The sequence below is a fragment of the Apteryx mantelli genome, chromosome 1 (assembly GCF_036417845.1).
Source record: "Apteryx mantelli isolate bAptMan1 chromosome 1, bAptMan1.hap1, whole genome shotgun sequence".
NCBI classification, from domain to species: domain Eukaryota; kingdom Metazoa; phylum Chordata; class Aves; order Apterygiformes; family Apterygidae; genus Apteryx; species Apteryx mantelli.
Genome location: NC_089978.1, coordinates 104,757,734 through 104,781,512, shown reverse-complemented (window position 1 = coordinate 104,781,512; position 23,779 = coordinate 104,757,734). Strand labels below are relative to the sequence as shown.

General features: G+C 40.8%; 2 protein-coding genes across 3 annotated transcripts in view; both read right to left on the bottom strand.

Moving 5' to 3' along the window:
* PAXBP1 (PAX3 and PAX7 binding protein 1) overlaps nt 1-15,806 on the bottom strand; it is a 28,029-nt gene extending 12,223 nt beyond the window's left edge. For both annotated transcript variants that reach the window (XM_067299200.1, XM_067299207.1), the window contains exons 1-9: nt 15,295-15,806; nt 13,968-14,096; nt 11,971-12,147; nt 10,349-10,570; nt 9,559-9,662; nt 8,781-9,001; nt 7,634-7,823; nt 2,601-2,724; nt 173-272 (exon numbers count right to left, since the gene is read on the bottom strand). In XM_067299200.1, coding sequence (XP_067155301.1) covers nt 173-272; nt 2,601-2,724; nt 7,634-7,823; nt 8,781-9,001; nt 9,559-9,662; nt 10,349-10,570; nt 11,971-12,147; nt 13,968-14,096; nt 15,295-15,775 — 1,748 coding nt within the window. In that variant the 5' untranslated portion in view covers nt 15,776-15,806. The remainder of the gene's footprint in view (nt 1-172; nt 273-2,600; nt 2,725-7,633; nt 7,824-8,780; nt 9,002-9,558; nt 9,663-10,348; nt 10,571-11,970; nt 12,148-13,967; nt 14,097-15,294) is intronic.
* Nucleotides 15,807-21,118: 5,312 nt separating this feature from the next.
* Nucleotides 21,119-21,796, bottom strand: EPCIP (exosomal polycystin 1 interacting protein). Its single transcript, XM_013955276.2, has one exon. The coding sequence runs from the start codon at nt 21,794-21,796 to the stop codon at nt 21,119-21,121; it is 678 nt and encodes a 225-aa protein (XP_013810730.1).
* Nucleotides 21,797-23,779: the final 1,983 nt, after the last annotated feature.

The following is a 23,779-nucleotide window of genomic DNA, read 5'->3' as shown; positions in this document are numbered from 1 at the left end:
CTCAAGTATTTTCTTCCTCCCCTATTGCTTCTGTCTAGTTTGTAAGCTCTCCAGGAAAGGAGCAGATCTTGCTGTCTGCATTAGTGTGTCACACAAGACTCCTGCATCACTGATAACTGTATTCTGCAAGCTGGCAAAGAGTCCTAACGGACAAGAAATCTCAGCACTCTACCTTCTAGCCTCTCTTTCCGCAGTCCGCCGCTTCACTTGTTCTTGATAGAGCGCTCTGTCTCGTCCAAAAGAATCAAGATTTGGTGCCATCAGTGCTTTATCTGTAAAATTATATTGATGAAAATTAAAATGCTTATCTACAATTATATGATGTGTTGTAGGCAGTTTCATAAGAGCCTTTTACCTACTCAAAACTAAGTTGTAATTTGAAGTAGAAACTCGAGGTTTTCAAAAAGATGCACCCTGAAGTCTGAATTCACAAGTCTAGAGGTTAAAAGAGGAAGTAATGGAGTTTGGAAAAATCTCCACTTTAAGTCAAACAGAAGACTGTTTTCACCATACTTCACTCTTGTCCCTTTCACAACAATGCTCAACTATATAAAGTCAACAATTTTAATAGAAACTGCCTAAACTGAATGGTCCAAGAAAAAAATGCTGCTTACATAAATGTGTTCAGCATATACATCTTTTGAAAGTAAAGTGAACAAAAAAGAAGGCAGAGAAGAGTGAACAGAGCTAAAATATACGATATTTCAGAGTTCTATTCATACGGCATCTCTCACTGAGATAAAGTTTGTATTCTTTAGATTACCCAAAATTTCAAATGCATCAAATCTACTAGAAAATAAATCCTCTCCCCTCCCCTTTTTAAACAGCAATTCAATAACAGACCTGTACATTCTGATTACAGAAAACAATACAGCTAATCAGTGAAACTGATTAGCAACCGGTAGGCAGGCCTAAAAAAGTTTCCAGTTTATCCTTTTTAGGTCAATTCTTAAAAGTGGAATGAGTATTAGCCAGCACTCAAGTCCACCCATTAAAATATAAACAAAATTTAAACAAAAGTCTACCCAAATTACAGGAGTAGATTTACATGTTCTAACTAAATTGATTTACAAATCCATCATTAAAAATATTAATGATGATCAGTACTATAATTCCATAAAAGAAATACTAAGAACTTTAACATATGGATGAAGCCATCATTTATCCAATTTTTTTAAATGTTATTCAAAGCTGAGCTACATGTCTTTACAAAGAAATAAAGCAAACATTGGCAGACAAATTTAAACCCACTTCTAGCCCTTTAGTGATGTTCTGACACATTGTATGAAAAGCAGATTGCCTATGTCCGCAACAAACATCAAATCCAGCCTGGCATCTATTCCTCGTTTCTGTGATAACGTAAAAGACAGAACTGAACTATTTCAAGAGAGAGTCCATCCTCAGGACTCCCAGATATACAGATAAGAACACCCTTTAAAACCCTACCTTGACAATGACAATTATTCCTATCCCACAATCACACCCCAGTCCAACACAGTCCATTTAATCTTCTTTTAAGAAACTGCTTATAGTACACTAGGCTTCTGGTCCTCACAACAGCATTTTCATGGAAAACTGTAAGGGCTACACGTGATGCCTGGGGCTCCAAATAAGTCCTAAAAGGAGCATTTATGCTGACCACTCTTGTAAAGGAATGACCAGCTCTGATGCCCTAAAGCTTTAACACAAGCTCAATAAATTATTTGTAATGGCATTTACAGAACTTTGTCGCTGCACACATCGTGACAGATTAGGAAACAGCTTTTATTATTGAATTTCAGGTCAGCAAGAGCACAGCAATAGCACAGGAAGAAATCCAGTTTTAAAAACGGGAGGCTCTCCAAAACTGAAAGGAGACTAGTATGAATGGAACATTTTACCCATCATTTAATGCTGAACTATACGTTCCCCCTCAAAGGAATGTATATTTTCATCCAAGTTCCTATTTATATTTTTGTAGAATTTTACATACCGAAGAGCGATTGTCACAAGAAAACTCCTCAACAAGAATCCCCTATCCCCACGCTCACAAAAAAATATAAAAGGGTGTTTTAACTGGCTAATTTTAAGATATATTTCACACAGAGGATCACTTTCTATTAGTCTGATTTTTAACAATGGCGACAGTCTCTTCCAGATCCTTACTAGCTAGGTGTCTGAAATGAAATACTTATGCTGCCTACAGAATAATATAAAAAACAACTCTCTAGCACAATTCTTCATGGCTTTGTATAGAATTAGTTGTAGATGCTAAAGCAAATTTGCAAATTCAACTAGGTCAAAATAAAGGTCCTGACATAAGCAGAAAATCTGGAGTCACATGCTGCTACTACTACTACCACTACTCATACATTTTGAGTGCTAGGAAAGAGAAAATACAGTTAAGATCGGCAGAAAGGAGAGATGAAGTCAGGATTAGAGTAGCTTTGAGTTTAAAACAAAACAGATTAGAGAACTTTAAATTTAAACTTGCTTCTATCCATCTCAAGAGTAAGGACAAGCTTTAAGACAGTCATACTTTAACATTTACATTTAAATTAAGCCATACTAAGTAAACAAGGTTGTTTAATGAATAATAAAAACCTTCAAGATGGACTGACTTGAATGGCTTGAAAACTCCGAAGATTCATCTTTAATATCATCTTGTCGTCTTTGGACAAGGCGGGAAGCTCGCTGTTTGTACAGCTGGTGCATTGCGGATTCAAGTTCGTTAATCAGAGGCACCTGTAAAAATACAACACACTACGTAATATCGAATTCTTCAGGTGCTTAGTTTTCTGGGGTGCCATACTATTCCGAAGCATAACGCTGTCACTGTACTTCTAGCAGCACAAACTGTTTTCTTTTACTCATTTGTATCATTTGGACCAGTAAATATTTCAACTTGAAGAAAAAGCATGCATTTAACAATGTTGGCAGCTTTCAGCTGTAGCAGTAACGTTCTGAAAGTAATTTCTGTCGACTGAATGAGTCTGCACAGTAAGACAATCGTTTCCGAGAGTGTAAAATGTAATTTCAAGTACTCTTTGTGAAGTTCTGAGTGTACTTAAATATTGTGCCAGGCTAATACTTACAATTCACAGACCTCATTATTTCCACTCTATTTTTAAACCAGACTATAGTAATGTTCTATTAGTTTAATGAGAAAACAACCTGACTGTATATAGTGAAAAAACAAGGCATAAATCTAACCTTCTGAAGCTAGCAGGTATTGTTTTGCTACAACACTTATTAGCACATGTTGAAACATTACTGAAATTGAATAAAACAAGTGCATAAACACGTTATGCCAACAGGCACTTCATTTCAATAAAGTTTTACTCAAGCCTATCATCAAAATCAAAATTGTACAATTCCTGTGAGTTATGCATTAAGTAAAATCTTTGAAAGATACAGAGTTAAGCTAAATCAGATCTGCTATTCTTTTTAAAAAAAAAAAGTGGATGAAATTTCAGGAGTAACTGTAACAAAAATATCAATTATAGCAACTAGGAATTTCCGGACATTAGATAGCAGACGCACTGCTCACTTTTGTAGATCCATTTCTTGGGACCAGTTTTAATTAGATCATCACACATATTCAAAAGTGACACAGAACTTTTCACAAACTCTTAATTTGGAAAGGTCAAGTCCTATAACTCAGTTCTTTTTGGTACGAACACTTATGCTGTGTCATCCTTACCTCCAAGACATATGTTTAGTCCATAGTCTTCCATTTTTTTTACCTCAAATATTTCATTGCTGCCTACCATCCAAGATTATGGGTATTTTTAAACAAAAAAATAAAATCATAAATTGTTTCCTGATCTAATTTAGAACATTACAGCAGCAGGTATTAAAAATCCCCCTTCAGCAAAATTTAAAATTATGAGATTATACCTGCAGGGCCATTTCAGCTATCCAAGAATGATACACTCAGAGGAGATATTAAAAGCAAAGAATTATTAGCTCTTTGGGGTATAAGGTGGACTACAAGGGGAAAAAAAAAAAAAGGCAACTCTGTACCAACTCCAAATACACAGAACATTTGGGGCGGGGGGGGGGGGGGGAAGAATAGGGGGTAGAGGAAGACAAGAGGGAGAAGGAAGATCCCAGGGTTGGAAGTCTAAATTCAGAATTTAAGACAATTTTGAAAACAGATTTAATCAAACAACATCTTAGTTTTACTGTAGTTTGTCACAGAAATAGTTTCTTCTTGTATGCATCTAAAGGGAATTCTAAAATTGAAAAGTTAAATCAGTTTTTGAAATAATCCCTAGATTTTTTTTCTGTAACCATCCTGAGTTTCCTTCTATAATTGCCTCAGCATTAATAGTCAGCTATGCATTCAAATATGTGGATCTACTCAAAATATTTTCCATTTACAACCTAAGAAACTTAGTTGTTATTCTTTTACAGTCAATACTGTGGTTGATGAGTGACTGATAATTTCACTACCTACTATAAAATTACAACATTCATTCATTCACTGTTTTGTTCAGTCGATACTTTAAATTCAGTGATTTTTTAATTTTACTTACAATGTAAACAGTGTAGGAGAAAAAATGCAAAGGTTTCAGAACATTTAGACCGCAAAGTGCTTTAACCTACAATTCCCCACAGTGTGTTTTGAAAGACTGCTTTCACAGGTAGAGTAACAGTTCACCTAACCATGTTGCCAAAGGTAAGCTAAGAAAAATTTAGTCCTTCCCTATCTCTTGCATATTCTTAGATTCAAAATGTAAAGACACTATTACCACTTCCTAGCCTTCTCAGAAAGCATAATTTTGACAATATTTATTTGTGAAGGAACTACTGGTCTTGCAAGCATCCTCCATTCCACTGATTTTATCATTTATGGGAAAAAAATATACAGGATTTGACATTTCTATGGCCTGTCTTTAAAATTTGCATAATAGTTGCCTCATACTCTCCATTGCACCTCAGCAAAGCGCAATACATGTCTAATGTTCAGAATCTCTTCAAAACAGAATACAAACAAAACTGTTTTGTTGCGGGGGGGGGGACATGAAGGGTTAAACATATTGAAGAGGTGTAGAAATAAGGTGGTGGGGGAAGAAATTCCACTTTACAATAATACTTTTTGTTTTCCAAAACTCAGTCAATGGACGTACATAGAAACTCTAGGAGAATGGACTCTTTCTGAATATGACAAGTGTATTATGATCACATTAGTGCTTGTTCAACAAAACACTATCAGGCCACTATCAATGTGAATTTGACTAACAACACAGTCATGACCAGGCCTAATAAAACAAAGAAAAAGCATCAAAGTATCATATGGGGGAAGGTCCTAATTTTTTATGTATATAAAAACGTGGGTTTTTTATGCATACGTACATATATATACACACACATACATTATATATGTGTATACACACACACATATATATTTTATATAAATATATAAAAATATTTAAAGCAAGTGTTTATGTGTGGTTACATATACACACACACACCACACACAGACACTTGCTTTAAATAGCAAAGTAGCCAGTACCACAGGTTCTACAAAGAAGTTGAAGGTAATTTACCTCTATAGGAAGATTATTTTCCTGCTGTATTTTATTACTTTATTTAAATAATAATAAATTTTTAATACTTTTGTTCCCCCTCCCTCCCTTAAAAAAAAAAAAAAAAACCAAGCCAAAAAAAAAACACCCAAAACCCAAACACCTTGCTGTGTCCTGTGGGCTACTGTTTTTGAATTTCATAGTACTTTCGTCATGCTGAAAGCACTGAATTCCAAAACAGATTATGTGGCCAAAGAACTGAGGAATACATAGAATTTTATAGTTAGTGTACTGCTCCAGTTGAACTGACCACGTCACAGCCTGATTCTGCAACTCACTGTGCGTACAGGTACTTCAGCAACATCCGACCGAAACCAGTAAAACTCTGAACGCCCTTAAGAAGCACTAGACTGATAAAAAGCACATCTGAAAAAAAGTTCATGGAACTGGCATTTGGGGTATTTTTGGAGGGTACAAATGTAACAGAAGAACAGTCATCAGGAAAGCAAAGGCACATTGTAAGAAAGCAACTTAACAAGCCTGTTTGTTAAATTATCAGCAGCTAATCTGTTGCATCATGGCTAGAACTGATTTCCTAGTATAGCTAGATAGGTTTTCTATGAACTGAACTGGAATTGTCACATTATTAGCAGTAAACTTCCCTGGTTTATACAAAATTTAGGAGACTAAAGGGCTTGGTTTACACCCAAAATGGTGCTAACACAATTGGTTTAAACAAGATATTTTTATCAAGACAATGTGGACAGTCATACAGACAACATCCATGCATAGCCTACGCTTACTACAACAGAAATCTAACAAAAGGTGCTTTTAAAAAACAAACACTGAATCGAGATACAGATATTTCACTTGTCTTCTGAAATACAAATTCATCTAAGAAGCAAAAATATGAATAGTTATCTCTAAATAAGAACTTAGGCATCTGGGCAACCAGCACTGATGGAGCAGCAAAGAAGTCACCTTTATTATCCATGATTAGCTAGCACCAATACAGGCTCAGGAATACTGCTTCTTCAGTGAACAGCATTTATTATAACTAATCAATGAGCTGAGTGAATTAACTGGTCCACACTTCCATGGGTTTGTTCATGGCTGATGGTGATTCTCTAGTGTACAGGTTTGAAGATGAGCATTTCCCAAGACCATTAATATTGGACAACTACTGTATAACTGATTAGCAACCAGAATGCTTCTATTTTCTTCTTCCTCACCTACCAAGATAAGTGAAGGAGAACAGTAATTTTAACTACTGAACTCACGTAATTCTGGCAGCTAATGTAATCAGAAGATACCATACTACTGTATGAAATAAGTCAGAAGACAACGAAGGAATAGTCTGTACTGCTAACTGAATTTTAAGATTTCTGTAATCAATTAATATATTTACCAGATTTAAATAGTTCATTGAGAAACAACCCATTTAATTTAACTATTTACATCAAACTAAGTAATTAAATCATAATGAATAGCATAAGGAAGAGAGACTAAGTTTTCAAGTTAGAAATATACAGGAGGATTGTACTGCATGGAAGGTGTATACTTTTAAGTTTGGGTGGCTTCAGCCAGTGACAGTAGTTTTAGAACTTTTCTCCTCCAAATACCAGAGTACTACCAAATGTGAAATTGTTTGGCAGGAGGAAGTTTACAGTAACACACAAAATATGAATTTTTGTTACTGTGTTTATAAAGCATTCCAGAAACTAGCAGTGTTGTAATTCAGCCCATTTTTTTGGCCAACTATTTGTTGGCCTGATACCCAACGTATGCAAAGGGCAGAATCTGAGTAAAGTTCAAGTGCCGTATCATCTACCATAATGCTAAAGATAGATAGCCTAAAAACATTTTTAGATTATCTAGAGTCAGCATTATGTTCCAACAGGAAATACACCAGCGATCTGTCCTACTGTAAAAGAGAGCTTTTCTGATAGCCAACTTAGCATGATGAAAAGTTATCTTTTCAACACTTGAATAACCAAACCTTTAGAAGAAAATGTTCTCAGGGGACTTTTTTCAAAAGGGAGCTGTGTTGTTTGGCATGTACTACGATTCCCTATTTTTTTTTTTTAATTGAAAAAAGATGAATGTTTTTGCATCCTTACCTTTTCACTGAAACACTCAAGCAAGTCTTGGACATACCCTCGCATTTCTTGCAAAAACTTATACTGTTCACCAATACCCCCAGAAGACCCTTCTAATCTTTCAATTGCCTTGGTAGAGTCCTCTCGGCTTTGCTGATGTTTCTCATATTGCTGCCGATTAGCTTTGTGCAATTCTTTCATAGAGTCCAACCTGAGGGGCAATGAATAAATATCAAATTTACATCCAAAAGTCTATGTATTTCAGACTGTTGAGATATTAAACACACATTGCAAGTTCCAGGTCTATATATGGGAAATATTTTAAAGACACATTCTCTAACTTTAATTTGCCACTTTCTGCCCTCTCTACCTAAATAGCAAGGCTAATGGCTTAAATTAATTAGCTAGGCAGTGCAATGTACTCAGCTTAGTCAACTCCTACAAACTTCCACAGGAATTGAAAGCCCTTAGAACACCACAAGACTGACCCTAAAGGAAAAGCAGGGAGGAAGGTTTTATGGTTCACCTATCAAAAAAGTATACGAAATATAATTCACAAAAAGCCATCTTCTTCCTCTAGTAACCTGACTGACTAACAAAGTCTGTAATACTACAAGGGGCATACAAACCAATTTTGAGGACAAGTAAAGGGCAAGCTGTTCATTACAAACGATTTCTCCCTGCAGCTGGGTTGTTCATTCAGTAGGACCTTTTCCGTACCTGACAAGCAGATTACAATGTTTAAACCAAAAAAAACCTGTTCAGACTAAAATCTAAATTCTCTACCTATTCAGGGGAAAAATCTGATTTACAGTTTAAAAGGATGTTACTTGACAAGCTAAAGACCTCACTGGCCTTTCAATTCTTGACTATAAGATTGTGCAGTGTCCAGAAGATGCAACTCAGACCTGTCTTCAACAAGATCAATGGCCACATATTTAAAGCTTCACTTCCAGAGAAGCAATCCGAGGAGATTTTCGAACAAAGTGTCAATGTCATCTTCACTTTGGGGGTTTTTTTGTTTGTTTTTTGGTTTTTGTTAATGGATGTGCCAGTCGGTACTTTTCCAGCGATGAAACTCTGCATTTGCTCACCGAGACTAAAAGGTGCCTGAGGAACAGAAAGCTAGGGAACAGGTCTTTAAGTCTAGAAAGATGGTCTGTCCTACCTGTCTTTAAGCTGTTTCTTTACCAAATCAATAGTAACAGGAGTCATCTCATTACTGGGAGTTTTGAAAGGAACTGTATTATCTGTTTTTTGAGACTTGGTTTCCGATGATCCATATGCAGCGTAAGTGTATGGAATGCCATATGATGAACCATAAGACAGTGTCTGGTAAGTGTTCTGGTAGTACAAATTATTCACTTCAGCAGGCTGACTTGGTTGAACCTACAGAAAGATGGCATGTGATCATACTGTATTAGACTTTAAAGAAACGAAAAACTTGTTGTTTCACATCTCAAACCTTGCAAAATGAAAAATGTAGGCAGATACATATTAATGTAATTATCACCAGGACTTAAATGAACTGTACAGACATATGGCAGAACCTGCTACAAATTCCAGCTCTAAGTTTATGCTGCAACATAAGACAGCAACAGCAAAGTAGTACACATTGTTACAGCACAGACTCTACAAACCCACTGATAAATAGGAACAAAGGTCTTTTCAAAGTGGCATTATTCTAGCTCTATTCTAGGCTGCAAATAAATGCTGGTTAACAGCACAAAAAATGATGAATACCTAATTTAGAACAGAGAGGGACTAAAAAAACAAATACCACTGGACACTTAAAATGTAAATTCTCACTTCATTTTAAAGAACATCAGAAATTCCACACTAATCTTCTCAGATCAAACTGCCTTCTGTAAACTACCCAAGTTTGTAATGAATTTAGCCAATATATGCAAAAACAAAACAGAAAAGGTTCACGACTAAGTACATGCCTGAGGTATGTTGATTCCTTTCCGTATCTGTTCTTGCTCCCATCTACTGAGTTCTTCATCCTGCTCCCCTGTCACCAGGGCTTCATCGTCACTTCCCTCAATACCTGAACCCGAGTAAAACAAACAGGTAACAAAAAGGAGAATATATTCATAGTAAGGGCCATGCTGAAAGACATGCTCCACTGGGAACATGGAGTTCAGTGCATTCTCCCTCCCTCTTCATAAGGAGCTAAGGGTGCTAGTCTGAAGTATTATCATGGACGTTTCATTTCAAAAATCCAATGGATATATTTGCAATCAACTGTTGGTAAAGCTCTCTAATACTATAAACCTACATTTTAAAAATACTTTTGTCGAAGATTATTTTACCTGCTTGCCAGCAAGCAGAATGCTACATTGAAGAACAAATGCTCTTCTGATAACTATATACACTTCCTAAAAAAAAAGCAGAAAAAAAACCCAACACAGGACCAATACTAATCACATAATAATTGCTTCTACGTGCAAGCTTGCATAAGACTTGGTAGACCTGTGTGTTTCTAGCATGGGAACTTGGTTTGTGCATGCAAATTTTATAAGCAGATTTCTTTATGCGGAAAATAAAAAAAAAAAAGGAATATATTTCCAGATTCACATCTAGTAAGTATTGTATGCTACATAGATTATGATCCTGATAGGTATTTTGGTGTTTGAAAAATGCGTTGTTTAAGAACACTGAAAGGGAGCAACTGCAATGAAAACAGTGTGAATATTTATCAGCTATGCAACTGTCCTTCTGAGAAGATATTACCTATTTCCTCAGCAATCTTTTGCCTTTGGGATTTCTCCTTCACTGTAAAAACTATCCTCCTCTTCTCATCATCATCTTCATCATCACTGGCATCATTTTCGTCTTCTCGAACAAGGCGGCTTTTACCTGGTTCACTGTCAACAGGTGTAAAGTCTCCAAGTTCACGAGCCATTTGACGCTTTTTCCTAGCGGCATGAATAAAAGCAGCATCTGGAATTTCTCCTAGAGACAGATGTTTGTACCGTTAAAAAACCATGACTCCTTATTACTTCTCTCTGCCACCCTACCAACTCTTCTTTGCAAACAGCAAAGAATGTGACAGAGCGAGAGCGCGCCAGAGAGACAGAGCGAGAGCGCGCGACAGAGCGAGCGAGAGCGCGCGACAGAGCGAGAGCGACATTTGCAAGCAAATTATAAGCTACAGATGCAACATTTCAGGCCTGTAAGTCTCAAAGTTGGGTTTCCTCCCAAAACAGTTTGCTCTGCTTCCATCAGCTCACATGCCACAGGAGCCTAATGTCCCTACGGGAAATACTCCTAGAGAAGAGGAAGCCTTTTACAGGGGCTGACTACTGCAAGGGGAGGAAGGCAATAAGGTTCTTGGCTATGCCACTCCTTGATCCGATCCTGCTCCTAACTCTTATTTGCAGGTAGGGGGAAGGGGAGTTGGGGGAGGCATTTAAAAACCCAGCCATTTCAATAGATGACAATAGCTTAGAGATCAACGGGACACCAAATAGGACAGAGATAATATAAGAAGACTGTACAGTTGAGAAGAAATAAGAAAAGCAGACCTAAAAAACTACCAAAATAGCTAGTAAGAAAATTAATGCAACTTGCATTTATCATATACAGAATGGCCCCCCAAAATAATTTTTTTGAAACATCAAGAATTCTACCACTACTTTGATTAGGTACACACAAAAGATTAAAGTTCAGATTCTCTTTATACCTGAAATGACAGAGTCTACTCAAACCAGGAGTATCTTTAGAGACAAAATAATATATATGCTGCACTTCTTTGCAATTACCCCTTAATGGGAAAAAGATTTGAGAGTCAACTAGAGAAATTCTTTTTCCTTGTGTTATTACACTCTGTGAAATACAGTCAAGTCTATGGACTGAGGACATGCAGAGGAAGTTTGTATTGGGGAGCAGGCTACCACATAAGTTAGCTAACAAGTAGTTAAACTACCTAAAAAAACATTTTCTCAAAGTGATTTCTTTGGCCTCAGGGCCTGACAAGAACCTCATTAGACAGAACGAAGTAAAAAAGATTTGAGGTACCTGTAACTGAGACATTCAAATTGAAGACAAAGTTTTAACTGAAAGCAGTTAAAATTCACATTGAGAAACCTATCCTGAATCTAAATCCTATTAGTTTATTATCACGTTGAGAGATAAGTTCTCGGTTTTGACATGAAGATTAAGCATTCTGTACTGCAGCAGTTTCTCCCATAAGGTTTGCAAAATTGAGCAGCCTTGGAAAACAGGGGTTTCCTGAATTCTCAGATGCTGGCTACATTGCTAAAAAATATTTCTTAATCCCTCAAATATACCAGTCTGCTGTAACTGCTGGCTAAAGCATTTCTCAATATAACAGACATATTACAAAAACCCACCTGGGCGGAGAACATTCAGCGACGACAGAGCACTTGAAAATGCCCCACCAGCTTTTGGTTTTTCTTCTTCCTTCTCGCTTTCAACTTCCATTTCTTCTTCACCTTGTTCACTGTTTGCAGTCCCATCTTCTTGACTTATATCCTTGGTCAGTCCTGTTTTTTCTAGAGATGGCTCGACTGTTAAGACAACAAAGCCCACCTTTTACTCTCTTTTGTAAAGATCATTCAAAAACATTTTTAAGATCTAACAACTCAAAGTAAAAATTAAATGAAAATGTTAAATATTAATTTCATTATTTAGGGATGTAACCACAACACAAAAAGTGTATTTTATTAGTCACTGAGATCCTCTCGAAATGAAGTCTGGCAAAGCAGACATCCCCAAACCATTAAGCATTCTATGTATAGCCAAATATTAAAAAAGTGAGGGAACCCAAAAATTAAGATAATGTGTACAACCTTCACACAGACTCTTATGCAAGTAATTAGAAAGCAACAGTGCAAATGAATATAAGATATTCGTTAGAGATGTTTCAGCCATATGATTAAAACTCTTCAACTCAAGACTTCCACTATTTGCTTTAATGGAATGGTTGATAACAGCAGTAGGTTGCCATCATATACGTGGCCCAGTATAAACTACTGTTTAGTACTTAATTTTTCCCTAATCCCATTGTTCAGTGTGTATCTTGCCTGTGTTGCACCAAATCTTTGCACAAAACCAGATTCACTTCAAAAGGACCTTTTGTTTTCCTGGGCAGGGAGTGCAACATTACCCTACGTTAGGTGGTTAATATTCAAATACAGGCAGCAGGTACAAACACTATGTAAAAAAAATGCATAGTAAATATGGCTACCCAATCCAAGCTGTGTTATCCAAATTTGAGTTTAGCATTTTGTAACATTTGTTTAGAGAATCCAGACGACTGATTCAGTAGCAGCCATGAGGTCTCTGCACTGTATCCAAGCCAACTACAGATACCATAAAACAGATAAACAGAAAATAAGCACATCTTACTTGACTCACCCAGCATAATACAGAGTCTTGTGGCAAAAGCAAGAATGAAGATCCAGCTTTGCACAGATCATCTGAGTGTTAGCCACAGAAATCATCCTTTCTGTTTCTGCTGACACCCAGTACCACTGTACAGGCAAGTTAAACATTCTAATAACAAATTATTTGTTATTAGAATTAGAGTTTTGTGATTAAAAAAGGCAAATTTCTACATGGGACCATGTTCAACTCTCATGCACTTCAGGTATCCCTGCAACTTTTAGATCATAAGCCTTGCACTTGTGCTCATGGGGTAGCAGGTTATCACTCTGTACATGAACCAACTGGAAGAGGAAAAGCAACCTTTACACTTTGGCAACGGGCTTTCCAAAAACCAACAGCAGAAGAACAATGAAGCTGAAATCCCAGGCTTTATTCCAAGATATGGAGTACCGCACATTGTTAAAAGATCCTTCTGTTCCAACACTTCTATCCTGTCATCTCAATCATCAACTATTCCCTACTTTAAGGTCCCATTCCTGAAACACGTAGCCATTGAATAATTCACTTAATAACAAAGAACACCACACTGCTCACCCCATAATTTTCCCTTTTGAGAAGCTGCATTACAAGGACACGTTCTATCAGATAAGCACGAGCTGCAGTTCTAAACTAATTATTAAGAGGAACTCATCTGACAAAAATAAACAGAGTTGAAAAACAAAAACTACTGAGGTCTGCTGACAACTGTGTATGTAAGCTTTGTGAAAAGTTTCATCTTTCTACATTCATTTCCACATCAGAAAGATTCAAAGAATGCTACCAGCTTCAAACCAACATTTGCGAGGTTCAAACAAACATATTTAATGCATGCTCTATGCTCTCCGTTCTGAACGCTTCATCCTGTAAAAAAGACTGACAATTCATCCTGAAAACAAGTCATTTGTATTTACAATACTTAATCTTTGCCATTAATAAAAGTTACTGTTAGTATTGCAGTTACCATCTGTTGGAGAATTGACCTCTGTTCTAACTTTTGATTTTTCAAGATCTTCTTTGTACTCTTTCTTCAGTTGTTTTACAATCTTTTTGCTGTAACTTGACTTCTTCACTTTAAAAACTTCTTCAGTTTCTTTAAAAGAGAAGTTGAAAGATATTACATTAGACCTGCAAAGTAGTATACCTACCTACTGAATCTCTTAATTTTGTGCCTAGAACAACTTAATAAGTACCACTAAAAACATAGTTTGATGTAACTTTACGCTTGCATTACTGTGGCAAAAACAGTCCAATACTGTTTCTTTGGACATTCATGCCTACCTTGCTTTTTGTTATGTTATTTTTCAAGTGCATCTCACTCACAGCACAGCCACACAAAGCAAGGCTGAAGTTACACAAAAGTGTGCACTCATGGCCTGCTTTTATCTGACCATAGGAAACCTCTCTGTAACAGCTGATCCTCCACTGTGACCCCAAATTTGAAAAAAACCAGCAAGAAGCCCAAATGTTTTAGGTTAACGTTCCTTTACAATCACACATATACACGTGTCAGTACAACTAATGGCTAGCAGTTCAGAAACACATTTTTTTGATTGTACTACCAGTTTAAATGCCTGCAGAACTACAGCCTACCAAAAGGTATTCAATAAGTCAAAGAACTAAACTGCATCAAAAAGTCAAAGTCTGATGTAGGAAATCCAAGTTTCTTTTTCCAAGTAAATACTGTAATTACAATATTTCTCTCAAGATTTTAAGCTACAAGCCTTAGAATCCAAGTTCCACTGATTACAAGGGTAGTCCTTTTTATTTAAAAAGAACAAAATTCAAAATGCTTACTAACTCCCCTGCAGGCAAAGAGCATCACAACAGGGCTATCACACAGCCGTGCTATTTTTCTGAACGCTGGGGCCTGAAAAGCGTTCGGCCACTTTTGCTATTCAGGGAGCTCAATCCTCGTGGCCTAACCCCGCACCCAAACACCAGTGATTTCACGAGGAGCCCGCTAGGACAACGAGCCACCTGACACGGCCTGCGAGCGCCGGCCGCACGGGAAGGAAACCAGCGCCACGCAATGCCACCGCAACGATTTGGGGGGAAAACCAGCAGCCCCTGAGGGCTGCAGGGGCAGGTTACGGAGGGGGGCAGAGGCTGGGCCCAGGGTCGCGCAGGCCCAGCGCGGCCAGGCGCCGCCAGCGCGCACGGGCAAAGCCGTGTCACCGCCAAAGCAGGATCCAGCGGGGGAAGGGCCCGGGGGGGCATAACACACACCGCTGGGAAATAAAACAATAAGCTGCGGGCCCGGGCCGGCCCGGCGGGCAGCCGCCGCTCACCCTCCTCCTCGTCCTGGAAGCTGAGCAGGCTGGCCCGCGGCGCCTCTCTGTGCTCCCGCGCCCGCTTCTTCTCCTTGGCGCGCCCGGCCCCCGGCAGCCCGTTGCCCTGCTGCTGTTGCTGCTGTTGCTGCTGCGGCGGCGGCGGCAGCAGGGCGGGCGGCGGGAGCGCCCCCAGGCCGGCGCCGCCGCCCGCCAAACCCAGCCCCAGCCCCAGCGCCGCGCCGTAGCTCGCCGCGCAGGCGAAGGCGGCGGGGCTGCCGGGTAGGGCGAGGGGGACGCAGCCGCTAGGCAGCGGCAGGAGCCCGGGCGCCGCCGCCGCCGCCGCCGCCGCCAGGGCCATGGCGGCCTCGCCAGGCCCGTCCCCCCCCGCCGCGGCTCCCGCCGCCACCGGCTCCTGAGGCGGCTCCTCGTCGCGCTCCTCGTCCTCCTCCTCCGAGTCGTTCCGCTTCCGCACGTTCACCCGCCGCGCCTTGCGGAACATGCCGCCAGGCTCCGACCCCCCGCGCCGCGCCGCGCCGCCGCCCTCCGCCGTCCCGCGCCGAGGCCCAGGCCCGGCCGCCCGAGCATGATCCCCGGCGCGCCGCCCGCCACAGCGCCCCCTGCCGCCCGCCGCCCGCCTCGGCCCGCCCGCTGCGCCGAGCCGCCCGCCGACCATAGAGCGGCGGCGGGGCGGCGGGCAGAGCGCGCCCGCCGGGGAGCATAGAGAGGCGCGGCCAGAGCGGCCCGTCTCGCTGCCCGACACGCCCCCTTCCCGTCGGCCGCTGCCGCCATCTTGTGTCGCTGCGGGGGCGCCGGGCGGTGCCGCGGGTCACGTGGGCCGCGCGGCGGGGGAGGGGCGGAGCGCGGCTCTTTTGAAAGTGCGCCATCGCGGAGAGGGGGTGCCTCCGTCTCTCCGTGCCCGTGGCTGCCCTTTCCACAGCAGCCTGATAACGGCGAGAGTGTCGGGGCGAGGCAGCGCAGCGCTTTTTTGCTGGGTGCTAACGGAGAGGGACTGCGAGCATCCGCGCAGCGTCCTCGCCCCGGTCATTGCCGCCGCCGTCCAAACGCTCTCCTCAGGCTTTACCTGGTGTCTGAGTGGGGCTGCGTGCCCCCGTGTCTCTCACCTGCTCTGCCGAGCCTCTGCCTGGAAGCACCTGTACTCTCTGAGGAAATTTGGGCTTCTGTCTTACAGAGGGGAAAATAACACGGTGGTCCTCTTTACCAGTGCTAAATAATAGCCCCTTTGACATGCAGGGGCCTTTGGGAAGTGGTTTTATCTTGACTGGGGGCATGTGAGGAAGAAGTGAGTCTAACTGGCCTCAGTGGCTCCTGCTTTCACTAAGAGAAAAAATCATTAATTTAGTGACAGATGCCAAAAGGTCAGGGGGTGTTTTTAAAGACAGTCCCTCTGAGTACAAGTGTTGGAAAGTGGAGGAACTTCTTTTCAGCCTTCCCCCAATATCAAGAAAGCTAGACTTCCTTGCAACTCTGCCAATCACTGCTGGATTTTGTAGAAAAAGAGGTGCAGGAGGCTTAGCTGGCTCTGTGCAAAGCTATGGAAGCTGCTGCACTACTTTTGTGCTGTTTTCAATCTGTATCGACGTCCCCAAAGTTACGCCAGAATTACCAGGAAGGAAAAGTATAAATTTACAGTTTTCATGTCCATTTTTTTTCTGATATGAAAAAAATCAGCTCAAATTCCATTGGTTGGCTTATCCAAAAGTCATGCATCAAGATTAAAGGCTGTGGCAAACACAGGTTGAGCTTGATATATAAAGACTGAAACCATTCTGTATGCAAATATTAGTTGCTGTAAATATATTATCAAGCACTTTAGGTTGCTGATATTTCAGCTAATACTAAATTTTGGAGCATTGCTTAGTCAAAGTATCTTACACTGGGCTTTAAAACATTCACAAAATCATGTAATTATTTCTGCAGTATGATGTTAAATGTACTGCTGCATATAGTTCACCTGCAGACAAACCTTCATGAGCAGAACTAATAAAGCTCACAACATATGTGATATACACTTTATGTGCATTGCTCTGAAGAAATTCTGAAAGCTTTTTGTGACAAAGCCATATAAAGTTGGAAACTGGGAGAATCTGGTTCTCAGTATCTGCTGGAGAAGGACAGATGAATCGCAAAGGCTAGTGCAATACTGATGCTGCAGATGCTACTCCTCATTGAATTCAGAGGAGGATTTTTCCCAGTTGCCAGAAAATTGCTGCAGTGCTTAGCTGGGTACAGGAATAAGATGTCTTTTACATGATCCCTATTCAAAACATTACAGCATAAAAAGTTTTGACAACATTAGAAAGCCCATGGGTTTATTAACCTCGCATTTTCTTCCCAACAAGGCTGGAATCCCGTTCCTAGTTACTGCTGTGTGTGTGAATTTCAAGCAGTAACAGTGTTATTCAGCACTTTTTTTACTAGAGGGCAGCAGATTCTCAGAGTTAGTGAATTCACTGAAAATGATTTAGGTTTAATTTTACTAGTTTTTTAGGAGAGGGTTGATAACATCTATGAATTAATATATTTGTGTATGCCAGCTCTGTTTTTCATTTTTACAAAAGTATCCTGTGCAGGATTACTCGCTAGCCAGTTTGAGAGGAGAGGGCAGTGTTAGTACTCTTGCTCAGACAGTTGGAGGATGGGATTTCCCGGACAGCCAATATGAATTATTTGCCTCTGCTTGTAATACATTCCAGGGATGTAACTTGCTTAGACACCCCTCCCAAGCACTCCTACCCTGCCATCTCTGTCAGCTAGACTGCAGCTTCTGGATATGTGACTAAGAAAAAACCTAACCATTTTGTAACTTGTGACATAATAATGAGAGTTATCAAGATCACTAGCAATATTATTGATTTATCCGTTAAGACTTTGGAGAAGGCTTACAGTTTGTCACCAGGGTGCTGACAGATGAAACTAAGGCTTTTCAGAACCTGATTTAATAGCTCTCCAGTTGAGTTAAATTGAGTTCAGTCTCCAGCCTTCAAACACCCATGTGCTTAAATCTGTTAATTTGCTATTGCAAATAGACCCCATTACTTCAATAGTAGCATTGTTGATTTCAGTGGGAAAGCTCACAGTATTGAAGGTATGAGTGTACTTAAGTATTCTGAAAAATTAATTTGTCTTTCCTAGCAGAAGACTCCCTCATTGATTACAGTTCTAGGAAAAGGCTTTGTTTAAAGTTGTTGAAACAAATTAATTGATTCCCCAGAATTTTAATAACTGCTCCCCTCCGTACCTGTGTTTTATCCCAGGTCGAGAGAAAAAGAGTTCTTGAAATCCTTCATTGGCAATGCAAGACTGTTAAGATTTGCTCTCCCAAATCCTTTATTCTACTATTTGCATGTATCCCAGGCTTAATCACACCTCACAGAAGTGTGTGAAACCTGCAAATATGGGCAAGGAGCAGACTTTGGGCCATACAAATTGTCCTGTCCTATGTTTTTCAGAGGATGGCAATTTTCTCCTACAATGTGGCTGAAAATTGCTTGCTACATGTCTGCCAGCAGCCTGGCCTCCCTTATCAGATAAGAGTCATCTGATGGAGGTTTTTTCCTTTCTCATAGGGGAGAACATGAACAGAGTTTGCCATTATCACAAAAAAGTAGGCAAATTTCCTGCATTTGGGGAAATGGCAAGAGTCAGCATACCCAAAGTGCAAGAGACAAGCTTTTCCCTTGGGAAAAACACCTTCATGAGCATGGTATCTCCCCTGTCAGGTGGCTTCTTGCCCAGTTCCTTCCCATGGTGTGTGTGGGGTAAGAATACCCTGTCACATGACTGGGCATCCACTGTCACATAATTAAAATGCAGGGCCTCCTACCCACAGCACCCAGCCAGGGGTGGACCCATTGTGTGATAGGGAACACAGGGGCATGGTCCTCTCACAGATGCACCTTTAGTTATGCTCTGTGGTTGGATGCAGAGCGCATAACCCTGCCCTGCTTGCATACAAGGCTATGTTATCCAGCCCAAGCGGACCATTCCCAACTCTGATTGAGTAGCGAAGGGCAAGGGCAACCCATCACTCTCAGTTCATCTCTGAGTAACTTGCAAACATGCCAGACCCCCAAAACTGCCCAAGAGAAAGAAGAAACGTAACATGGAATCAGCTTACCAGGTCTTTGAGTCATCTGTGTTGATGCAGCCAAGACTATTATTTCAATTAATGTTAGGTCTTTCTATCTCCAAAGCTTATGTGAAGCCCAAATTAATTTATTTCCCTTATCATCTTACACAGTCTTAATATGGAGTCATAACTGCATCACATAATGTCCTATTTTTTTTTTCCAAGGCAAATATTTCTAACATGGGCTTTGAAGGACTGTATATGAAAATACTGCCTAATAAAGGCTATCTCAATGTAAACAAAAAATAAAAGATCCAGTACATTTATCTTACAGTGATAACTGATACCAAATTATTACACAGCACTTTTAATTGAAAGGTCTCAAAGCGCATTACAAAGGTGGTCACTGACATTGTTCCTGTTTTATAGATGTTTTCCTGAGACTCAGAAAGGGAAGTGTTTATCCTAGGCTACCAGCAAGGCTGGGAATTGAAGCCATTACACCTTTGGGCCAGTGCTCCCCTTCCTAGACCCCACAGCTTCAGAAATTCATGAATGTTCCCTGTTGTTTACAAGGCACCCATCACCTGTCAAGCTTATACATTTTGCAAATTTACTGACTGAGCTGACAGGAACCTCATGAAATTTAACAGTGACAAATTCAAAGCCCTGCCCCAGGAAGGAATAATCCTGTGCATTTATACTGGCTGGGAGCAGCTCTGCAGACAAGGCCCTGGGGGCCTGGAGGACAGCAAGCTAAACAGTAGCCAGCAGTGTGCCCTGGCAGCAAAAACGGCCAGCAGCACCCTGGGCTATATTAACAGGAACACAGCCAGGAGATCAAGGGAAGGGATTATTTCCCTTTCCTCGGCTCTGTAGTCTACACCTTGAGTACTGCATGCGGTTTTGAGCCCCTCAGTACAAGAAAGATACAGACCAACTGGAACAAGTCCAGTGGAGGGCCCCCAGGGCAGTCAGGGCTGGAGCACATAACTGAGAAAAGGGTGAGGAAACTGAGATTGTTCAGCCTGGAGAAGGGGGGGGGGGGGGAAGGGGGGCCTAAAAGCAACCTTCCCATACATAGGAAGAGGTTTCTGAGAAGACAGAGACAGCCTTTTTATGGAGGTGCATGCTGGGAAAACAAGATGGGTCACAAATTGAACAAGAGGGAGATTCCAATTTAATATGATGAAAAAAATTTCCCCATGAGGACAGACAGGCAGTGGAGCAGGTTGCTCAGAGGAGTTGTGCAGGCTCCGTCCTTGGAGGTTTTCAAGACCCACCTGGACCCAGCCCTGAGCAGCCTGGTCTGATCCCAGAGCTGGCCCTGCTTTGGGCAGGAGGTTGGGCTGGAGACCTCCCAAGGTCCCATCCAACCCAACTGATTCTACAGGAGGCTCAGGTTGTTTTACAGCTGGAGGTGCTTGGTTATGTCTTTTTCTGTCTGAGTAAGACACACCCTCAAAACAAATTGGCAGCAGATTTCAATTCTTAGAATACAATATATAAACAGAATGTATACTGATAATTTCTAAAACAGTTGTTTCACGTTTTCTTTGATCATTAAGACAGTGCATACTGAATTGATTTGATGAATCTGCATCATTTTAAATACCTCCTGGTAGAGTGCTATCATAGTCAAAACTGCCCACCTCATAATGGCTTTTCCTGGCCAAACCAAATAGATTTACAGAAGTCCCATCTTTCTCTTAGCAGGTACCATGTCTCCAGCTGCTGAGTGTGTTAAACAGCTCAGTAAATGAATGTTACAACATAGCTCTCGTTATCTGACATTGAGAAAACATCAGAGTGTAGCAGGCTAGGAAAGTGCTCTGTGATACTAGAAACATTTTCCACACTGTAGGATTTCAGCAAAGAATATCCATTGAAAAGAGAGGTATCCAGAAAAGAAATATATACAAACATTTGCCTGTCTCGGTTGTGCACTGCAAGTGGGTCCCCTTTCTCGTTGTTGCTGCTACTATAGATGGTTACACTCTGCTCTGGAAATTGTCCCTTGACCTTGTTGTTTACCCGGAGCTTTCGCAGTCCCCAGATGGTCAAGTATTCTGTTGGGAGAGGAGTGGTGCCGCAGAAGGAGAGCTTCAAATCACACACCCTTGTAAAGTTAAGGAGCATCTCCAGCCCAGAGGCGTCTGTGAACCAAATGGTCAGGTCGCTGTTGTAGCTCGTTTTCTCCATGGTAGAAGGTAACACCGTTTTACAATTGCACATCAAGTTTGCCAGGCTGTAATCACAATCACGGATATCTGCCAAGCAGCTGCAGTTGCGAATTGTGCTTTCCCTGGTGAAAATTAGCGTATGGTTCTTCTGACTTCTCACAAACCTGTTAGTAATGCATAAGCCAAGGAAGCCAGCCAAAAAGAGAACCAGCCAAAAAGAGAAAGTATATAAGGGTATTGGCTTCATTAGTGCAGGTGCCAAGCTGCCAGGAGTCTTCTCTTCTTTTACGCAGTGAATTATATCGCTTGTCTTTACCTACTAAGGAAAAACAATTTCTTTATTATACTAAAGACCACTCAATGGTTAATACAACTTCACTCTTCCCACTCATTTTCTGTCTCATCTATTTAGAACCATATTGCAGCTTTGCAGACTGCCCTGCATTAGAGGGGAAGCACAGCTACACTGATCCAGGAAAATGAATTGTGACTCACGTTTGGGATTCTTCTTTTACTCCCCACTTGCTCTAAATTGTTTCCTCTGTTTATGGGACAGCTTGGAAAGGCTCTTCTCTATCCAGGCAGCTCCGCAGCCTGCCCAGTGTGAAGGTACGGGCAGGACTCCTCCTACTTTTTTCTGCTTTCTGTTTTATCTTTGTCTGCTTCCCAGCAGACAGGGGTAACAAATGACACTGTTCTCCACGCCGACCAGTGAGGCAGGCTGAGAAGGGCTAACAACAGAAGCTGGAAGGTGTTCGTTACTTACCTGTATGGCTAAGTAAGGGCTGTGATAACCTTCACTTTAAACTGAGTGTGGGATATCCTGAGCAAGGGGGAGAAAAGAAGGGGTGGCCAAGGGCAGAAACAGTACCTGATACAGCACATATCTTCCTGAGCGATGTGGTATGGTAACAACCTGTTGCCTCTACAACCTGCTTTTCATCCATATGAAGCTGCACCTGACCCTACCTTAGCCAGTAGGCTTTGGGGCACCAGGACCATCTCTTACTGTGTCCCTGCACAGCAACTAGCACAGGATAGATGCTGGCTTTGGTTGCTTGCTCTGGCGCTTCCATTACCCTGGCAAAGCAGAGTAGCACCTCCATGCAGGCTTCTGACAATGGAGCAAATTTCTATCCCATGCATGCTCCACCTAGGTCAAATGGTAGGGAGCAGATTTGGCAGGGACTCTTGGACTCTCAGCTACCACCCTCTGGTTTTCAGAGCAGAGTTAGATCTTGCCAGAAGCCTTTGGGTTCTCCTGGCATATTATTAAGTGGTAGTACAAGCAAAGATGAACAGTGTCATTTCTCAACACCAGTTATAAGATGTTGGAAAATTTGTCTGATATGATTGTAATTATTTTGAAGCACCAAGAGACATTAGAGCCAAATTTTGCCCAGGGGTAGCAGGTGTCAGTGAAGGCAGCAATAAACCATGCACTGGGAAGAATTTAGCTCTTAGAATGTGAAAAGATTTTTCCATGTCCAGAATATATGTCCAGCACCTCAAAAACATGGCATTCCAACTATAGGTTTGTAGAAACACACTGAATAAACAGGAAAATAATAATCTTTATAATAATAAATATTAACTGGTTTAGCTTATTATTTAATCTTCCATCATTTGACAGTGGAAACTTCTGCTATAAACTGTTTGGTCATTTAATGGACAATTTAGCAAAAAATCTTTAGGAGCACACTAGTTTCTCATAGTCATTAGCACTACCATATACTAATGAGATAGTTTGAGCCTAGGATGAATAGTTGTTTACCAGGTCAGTGATTTACATCTAAATGCTTTAAGATCAGTACCTGCTGAAAATTTAAGTGAGAGTGTTCTTTGCCTAACATTAAACTAATACATACCTACGTATATATATATTTATATAAAAAATTGCATCTTGACAGAGTAGTACATGTACTACTTTCCACATTTGTCACTTACAGAAAATTTGGTCCTTCAGTCCCCTTTTTTACTTTGAAGTTTGGTCTCCTGTCTGTGAATCATCTGTAGAAATTGTGATGGTTTGTAAGTGACCAGAACTTTGACACCCATGAGAAAGGGCAGAAAAGGGAAACATCCATGCACATGGGGGAAAAAAAATCCACACATATGAAATGGTGGACTCTGGGTTGGGCATTACCCACTGGTCCTTTTCAGGAGTGAGACCTTTAGTTTATGATAGACAGTTTCATGAAAACATCAGCTCAGTGTTCAACAGCAGTCA

Bases quoted from the DNA above. Each gene is read 5' to 3' on its own strand.
- EPCIP (XM_013955276.2), bottom strand. From the start codon at position 21,796: ATGAAGCCAATACCCTTATATACTTTCTCTTTTTGGCTGGTTCTCTTT.